This window comes from Triticum dicoccoides, chromosome 1A (genome assembly GCF_002162155.2).
Source record: "Triticum dicoccoides isolate Atlit2015 ecotype Zavitan chromosome 1A, WEW_v2.0, whole genome shotgun sequence".
Taxonomy (NCBI): Eukaryota; Viridiplantae; Streptophyta; class Magnoliopsida; order Poales; family Poaceae; genus Triticum; species Triticum dicoccoides.
The window spans coordinates 13583440-13591425 of NC_041380.1; the positions used below are offsets into that span (position 1 = coordinate 13583440).

The 7986-nt window shown below is 56.0% G+C and overlaps 1 protein-coding gene across 1 annotated transcript in view; it reads left to right on the plus strand.

The window, feature by feature from the left end:
• The first annotated feature begins 5274 nt into the window (after positions 1-5274).
• The window catches only part of LOC119349888, a 4446-nt gene continuing 1734 nt past the window's right edge, over positions 5275-7986 (plus strand). The window contains exon 1 of the mRNA XM_037617991.1: positions 5275-5435. Within this exon, the coding sequence (XP_037473888.1) occupies positions 5275-5435 (161 nt within the window). The remainder of the gene's footprint in view (positions 5436-7986) is intronic.

Genomic DNA, 7986 nt, shown 5'->3' on the forward strand with positions numbered 1-7986 from the left:
CGTAGTTTCGGTGCTTGATCGGTCGGGCCGTGGAGACGTACGACTACATCAACCAAACGCTTCCGTTGTCGATCTACAAGGTACGTAGATCACACTCTCCCCTCGTTGCTATGCATCACCATGATCTTGCGTGTGCGTAGGAAATTTTTTAAAATTACTACGTTCCCCAACACCATGTTCTTGAAAAAAGAGATTGAGTTTATTGTATTCACCTCCCCAGTCGGTTTGCATAGCAATAATCTTAGTATTTCGTTTTCGCTCAACGAGGTTCTGAAAGTTCTTGAAAACTTGAAACACTTCGGATCGTTTCTTAAGAAGATAGATCCATGTAAATTTTCTATAGTAATCGATGAAGCTAACATAGTACGTGTGTCTACCAACAGAAGTAGGAGTTGGCCCCCAAACATCTGAAAAAACAAGTTGCAAGGGTGCGGTAGAAACACTGCATGAAATAGGATATGGCAGCTGATGACTTTTAGCTTGCTGATATGGATCACAAACTGACTCAACACTAGACTCATGAGAGAGGGGAAGTTTATTCTTGCTAAGAATGAGTTTGACAATAGCTGATGAAGGATGACCTAACATACTGTGCCACTTTGCTGAAGAAGGCTTGACAGCAACAAAAGCTTGTTTATTTGATGATGATGACGAAGATATGAGTGGGTAGAGACCTCCCACGCACTTGCCCCTAAGAAGCACTCTCCTCGTGTCCAAGTCCGTTACCAAAAAAAATAAGGCTAGAATTCAATAAAAACATGATTATCAAGAGTAAATCTATGAACTTAAAGAAGATTTTTTGATGTTGTAAGGACATATAGAACTCTTTTTAGATGCAAATTCTTTATGGGGGTTTTGACAATTGAACTACCAACATGAGTGATTTTCATGCCAGAACCGCTAGCAGTATGCACTTGGTCATGTCCATGATACTTGTCTCTTATTGTCAGCTTGTCGAGCTCCCTTGTGATGTGATTTGTGACGCCCGTGTCCGCATACTAGTTCGTGCCGACACCGTAGGAGTCGGTGACCATGTTGGCCCCCTTCTTCTCATGTTCATCTTCATCGTCATACTGATGCCAACAATCACGAGCACCTCCTGGATGATGCTTGTAACAAATTTGACACTCTGGATAGTCTCGAACCTGCTGCTGCCGCTGTTGCTGTGGGCGACCGCGACCACCGCCGCCGCCGCCGTTGCCACCAGATGGAGTTGGGGTGGGGCGCCTGCCTCGGCCGCGCCCCCTGCTGTTGCTGTGCCCGCGGCCTCTGCTATAGCCACGCCCGCGCCACCTGTAGGCTAGGTTTGCTTTGGTCTTGAACCCTGCATCTGGACCGTCGCCGAGCATCTCCACGTGCTGATCAAACGCTGCAATCTGGGCAAACAGATCATCTACTGAGATTTGATTCTTTACTGCGCCGATGGCTGCCACAACAGGGTCATAGTCTCTGTCGAGGCCGGCAAGAACGTAATCCACCATCTTTGGGTCCAAGATGGGGCGACCTGCCGCTGCGAGCTCACCCCCCAGGTTCTTCATCCTGGAGATAAAGACGCTGCTGGACATGGAGCCTTTTTTGTGTTGGTGATGGCAATTCGCAGGTTGGTGATGCGCGATTGGGACTGCGAGGCAAACAAGGTGGTGATGGCGGTCCAGTGATCAAAGCTCGTCTCCTTGCTCGCAACTTGGGCAAGGATCTAAATTGACAGAGAATTCAGGAGGTGGTTGAGGACTTGTTGGTCCTTTGATATCCACTGTGCATACAGAGGATTGGGTTCTGAGGCGACAATTTTGTCCGCCTGCTGCTACTGCACCGTCTTCGGTGGCGCTGTGTCTGATCCTCCAGGAGGCCGGTGACCTGCGCTCCTCGCAGGCCCGGCATGACCTGTGCCTTCCATAGGATGAAATTGGTCTTGGTGAGCTTTTGAGATGAGAGAGCACCAAGGTTGAGGGGGACGGTAGATGACGACGACATGGCGAGGGTAATCGAGGAAGGAGGTTGCTGGCTAGATCGAGGGGAAGAGGATGACTCTGTATACCATGTTAGATGGGAAGCGTTCCTACTCCCTCGTGAGGGAGCCGCGTGTATATATTTTTCTGAGGCAGGAAACGGCCCTCCCGTGGCTTACAAGAAGATACCGATCTCTTGGGGATTCGGTTTTTACAGAGGAGATAGAAGAAGCTACGGAAGAGGAAGGGATAGAGTTAGTTTGGGATTACAAGAAATATATCTCTAAGTCTAACAGGTGGTTTCACTGATGACATATGGCATGATTTTGAGCCTGGTATTTTGAGTTGACTACCACCTCATCGTTTTCTTTCTCTCTCACCTCTCCCATCTACGTTCTGTTTTCCTATGCATGCAATGTGCACACTCGTAGGGGCCTGCCGCATGCGCGCGTCGGCCTCCTGCTGCTGTGATCTTTGGAACTGGATTCAAACGGGATCAAAAGAGGAGGAGATCTTTGTTCGGCGACCTGACGTCGGGGACCGGACGCTGCCGGTGCTCGTCCAGTGCTACGACCTTGCCATGGGGAGCCGTACCTCTTCTCCCGCCCCAGCGATTAGGCCCACGCTCGGCCATTACCATGTAGAGCAGGCACACACACACGTGCCGTCACCTGCTTGCTGACGTCCCGTGGGCTCTCCTGGTTACTTGCCGATGTCGAGCGCTTCAACCGTTCTACGAGGTACTGCCGGCGTTGCGCTCTTTGTGCCGTGTACGACGGCGAGGTGGGCGTGCTCCGGGCGTTGGCAATGCATCTGCGCGGTGCCAGACTGCCGGCGCTGTCGCCGTACCCGCTGTTGTAGCTGCGCCACCGCCATCCCAGTGTCCATGACCACGACGTCGGCAGGTGAACGACAAAGTGGTCGTGGTAGCTGTGTGCCACGGGGCTGTGGTACGACGGCTGCTGGGCGGCGCGGTAGGCCCTTGACCTACCAACGTGCTCAGCTTGTCGATGGCCGCGGAGGAGGCGACGCATATTGGTGCCGCGTTCACCAGGTTGCAGTGAGTACTGCTGAGCACCACCTCTCTACTCCGTCTTCTATTACTGGCCCGGATAACTGTCAAATCCATGCCACATCAGAACGAAACCACCGAAGTAATCTCAGGGAAGAAAAGCATCCGGTTTCAACAATTCATCACAAGTATTTTCACATTTAAAACCCCTCCCCTCGCGTCGCCTCGCCTGAGGCGACCCGGGGGCGAAACCCTAATCCCCTCCGCGCCTCCCCCTCCCTATCCCCTCCCTCCGCCGCCGCCTGAGGTGCTCGCCGGCCCGGCCGCACGACACCAATGAAGGTGGCGGCGGGGATCTGGTGGCTTCGCCTTCGCGGAGGGCCACGGCGTCCGGGGCGGCGGCTCCGATGGGCGGTGTCCGGCGTGGCCGGTGCGGCGGGCTGCGCCGGTAGGTGCTGGCGGGCTGCCTCCCTGGCCGTGCGGTCGGCGGGGGGGTGGCGGGCGATGGAGAGGCGGCGCCCCCGCGTGGGTCGTCCTGCGCTCCTGGAGAAGCTCCGTTCCTGCTCGTGATCTGCTCCGATCTGCGCCCTGCTCCAGCCCCTGGTGGCTTCGTCGCCGTCTTGGGGGATCTGGACGGACGGATCTGGTGGTTGGGCGTGATTCCGGGGGAAACCCCTGGCCGGCGCGGCGGCCTCACCAAAGGCGACGTCTTCGGCGCCATGGTCCTTCCTGGAGGCTTTGGTGTGGTTCTCCCCTCCCACTTCTCCCTCGAGCACAGGTGAAGACCTACCCTCCCCTTGCATGGTCGATGGCGGCATCCGGTGCCGTGATCCTTCTTGAAGGCGTCTTCCGGGGATTGCTCGTGTGAGGTGGAGCTGCTGGTGGCGTGGTGACGGTGTGAGGTAGCCTGTTCTTATCAGTGGCGGCTGCCGTGGTCTCGGTCCAATCCCTGACCACTGCTTTGGCTATGCCCCTTTTGGCCTTCTCCATGGATCTTCGCCTTCGTCCGATGACTTGCGGTTGTGAGTCGTTTCGCTTAGCACTAATGTACTTGCCGTGGTGGAGCGGTACTTCATCTCACTCATTGATGGCGGCGAGGATCGGCGGCATGGCGCTGTGGAGGTTCGCCGCCCGATGCGCGGAGATAGACTCGCGCAGGAGGAGGTTGCTGTCTGGCGTCATGGTGACGCCGATGGCTGAGTGGCCAGATAAGGTAGAAACCTCGATATGATCTGAAGATGGACCTGCGGAAGATGGTGGCGACGACACGCGAGTGCGTCTGACCGGATTGTGCCCCAGACCCAGTATGTGGCTCGGCTGGGGATTCCGAATATGTTTCGGTTTCCGGCTTTTGATGTTAGGCTTAGGTGAGTGGTTCGGGTAGTGGCCTAGCTAGCACCCCTTCATCATTTTGGGTAGGAGTAGTGGCATGTGTTGCCAAGATGGTGGATTCAGACTTATTGTTGTAATACTTTGTAAGGTCCTCGAGAATAATCAATAATATGGCCGTATGCATCTCCCGGATGCAGAGGCCGGGGGTCATCCCTCTTTTCTAAAAAAAAACAATTCAGGGACTAGGTTTTACTGGTTTTAAAGTTGAGGGATCATTTCTAAACTATCGATAAAGTTGAAGGCAAAAAATATACTTCTCCCTTTTTTTAATCCATTCTCCTGTGTCAAAATCACTTCTGTTTTGCTCCTCGCCAAGTAAGTCAGCGTAGCAGCTTATTGACCCTTGTTTGTTGTCTGCATCAGCGAACCCATGGCCGTCGCTGTCGCTCAACCCTCCCTCGTGTCGCCCCTCCCCAGGGCGACTCGGGGACTCCCAACCCTAGCACGCTGCCACCTCCCTCTCCCTTCCTCTCCTCGCGCCGCTGCCGAAGGACGTCGCGGGCGAAGCCCGTGGCAGACGGCGGCGGCGGAAGGTCTTCTCGCGGCTCCCCTGTGTCTGCGGGCAGCGGATCTGGGCGGCGGCCGGCGGTGTCCCGGAGTGCGCGCTGTCGGGCGCGTGGCTGCGGGCCTCCGCGAGTGGTGGCGCGGCTGGGCTTCGGCATGCGCACGGCGGCGGGCCACTACTGGCAGCGGCGGATGGTGGCTCCCTCCCTCCGCCGTCTCTGACTCCTCCCCCTTCGGCTTTCGCTCCGATATGGATGGATAGGTGCCTGAACCAGCTTTCCTGGTGGCTGGCGGTGCTGCCAGGGGCCCATTGCGGGCTGGATTGTGGGAGGTCGGGTGTCTCCAGCTCAAGATGGAGCCTTTCCGTCCTTTTGGCGTTGGGGTGATGCTCGAGGGTGGGTGCTTGGGGACGGCTGGATGCGCGGGTGTGTGCCCGGCGGCTCCGACGTCTGGAGCTCGTCAGGCGGCGCGGGTTGGGCAGTGGCCGGGGCGGCTGCTGCTTTGGCCGTGGATGGCTCCACGGTGCCTTGGCAAGTCGGCTGCGGCGCCGGCTGGCGTATACCGGCGTCGGCTCGTCTGTAGGCGGCTTGTGGCGGCCCTTGATCTATCTCCTCGTTGTCCGGGTGCTATTTCCGTTGAAGGATGACCCTCTCCGTGTTGCAGCTCATCACTAGTCTCGCGCTTGGGCAGCAGGACCGAGCTCGGCTCGCGCCCGACAGCAGGACTGAGCTCGTCTCGCGCCCAGCAGAAGGACCGCGCTCGTCTCGCGCCCGGCAGCAGGACCTAGCTCGTCTTGCGCCCGGTGCTGCAGGACGAATTGGTGGAGGCTTGCCCTGGTTCCGATCGTCTCTTCAGTTGGGGTAGCGGCGGGTGTCGGGTGAGGTGGTATCTAGGTCTCGAATGCTGGGGCGATGGCCCTGGTGGTGGTTGCACGGTGCTCTTGGGCAGAGCCTGTCGCTTGGTGTTGTCCGGTGGCCATGGCCGTGTGGGCGGCATGGTTGTCGGGGTGCGGCGTTCGTTGGCCGTGAGTATTTTCCGGGGTGAAAATCTGCTCTGTCTTCGGACGGACCAGCGATGGCATAGCTCATTCCCTTTCTGAAGGCATCGTCGTGGCTCTCATTGTCTTCGTGTGGCTCCTAGGGAAATTTTGATCCTCGGATCAGGCGGTGGCAGTGCTCCGGTGTCGTAACCTTTCTGAAGACACCGTCTTGGAGCCCACGGCTCGTCATATGCGGCTTTAGGTCTTCGTGGTGGCGTATTCACTAGTGGAGCCCCCGGTTGCTCTTGTAGTGCTAGGGGTCGTGTTGCTACGCTCAGCGCCTTTGTATCCCGCCTTGGGTGTTTGTGTATTGGGATGGAGTGCGTCTGCTGGGATATTGTTGATCTTTGTTTTATATATAAAGTGAGGCGGAAGCCTTTTTGGAACCCATGGCCGTCCTGAGATAATATGCAGCTCGTCCACCAACTCCATCCCGCCAGAGTGCATCCATTTGAATTACATAAGCAGGGGCGGAGCTACGCGGGGGCAAGCGGGGGCCACGCCCGCCCCCCCTCCCCTCTGATCTATGCCAAGTTAATTAGGCTATGTCAACAGCTTTAGCGATAATTAGCCGATGGCGTAGCTCATTCCCTTTCTGAAGGCGTCGTCGTGGCTCTCATTGTCTTCATGTGGCTCCTAGGGAAATTTTGATCCTCGGATCGGGCGGTGGCGGTGCTCCGGTGTCGTAACCTTTCTGAAGACACCGTCTTGGAGCCCACGGCTCGTCATATGCGGCTTCATCTCTTCGTGGTGGCGTATTCACTACTGGAGCCCCCGGTTGCTCTTGTAGTGCTAGGGGTCGTGTTGCTACGCTCAGCGCCTTTGTATCCCGCCTTGGGTGTTTGTGTATTGGGATGGAGTGCGTCTGTTGGGATATTGTTGATCTTTGTTTTATATATAAAGTGAGGCGGAAGCCTTTTTGGAACCCATGGCCATCCTGAGATAATATGCAGCTCGTCCACCAACTCCATCCCGCCAGAGTGCATCCATTTGAATTACATAAGCAGGGGCGGAGCTACGCGGGGGCAAGCGGGGGCCACGCCCGCCCCCCCTCCCCTCTGATCTATGCCAAGTTAATTAGGCTATGTCAACAACTTTAGCGATAATTAGCCGATGGCGTAGCTCATTCCCTTTCTGAAGGCGTCGTCGTGGCTCTCATTGTCTTCGTGTGGCTCCTAGGGAAATTTTGATCCTTGGATCGGGCGGTGGCGGTGCTCCGGTGTCGAAACCTTTCTGAAGACACCGTCTTGGAGCCCACGGCTCGTCATATGCGGCTTCATCTCTTCGTGGTGGCGTATTCACTACTGGAGCCCCCGGTTGCTCTTGTAGTGCTAGGGGTCGTGTTGCTACACTCAGCGCCTTTGTATCCCGCCTTGGGTGTTTGTGTATTGGGATGGAGTGCGTCTGCTGGGATATTGTTGATCTTTGTTTTATATATAAAGTGAGGCGAAAGCCTTTTTGGAACCCATGGCCGTCCTGAGATAATATGCAGCTCGTGCACCAACTCCATCCCGCCGGAGTGCATCCGTTTGAATTACATAAGCAGGGGCGGAGCTACGCGGGGGCGAGCGGGGGCCACGCCCCCCCCCCCCTCCCTCCCCTCTGATCTATGCCAAGTTAATTAGGCTATGTCAACATCTTTAGCGATAATTAGCCGATGGCGTAGCTCATTCCCTTTCTGAAGACGTCGTCGTGGCTCTCATTGTCTTCGTGTGGCTCCTAGGGAAATTTTGATCCTCGGATCGGGCGGTGGCGGTGCTCCGGTGTCGTTACCTTTCTGAAGACACCGTCTTGGAGCCCACGGCTCGTCATATGCGGCTTCATCTCTTCGTGGTGGCGTATTCACTAGTGAAGCCCCCGGTTGCTCTTGTAGTGCTAGGGGTCGTGTTGCTACACTCAGCGCCTTTGTATCCCGCCTTGGGTGTTTGTGTATTGGAATGGAGTGCGTCTGCTGGGATATTGTTGATCTTTGTTTTATATATAAAATGAGGCGAAAGCTTTTTTGAACCCATGGCCGTCCTGAGATAATATGCAGCTCGTGCACCAACTCCATCCCGCCGGAGTGCATCCGTTTGAATTACATAAGCAGG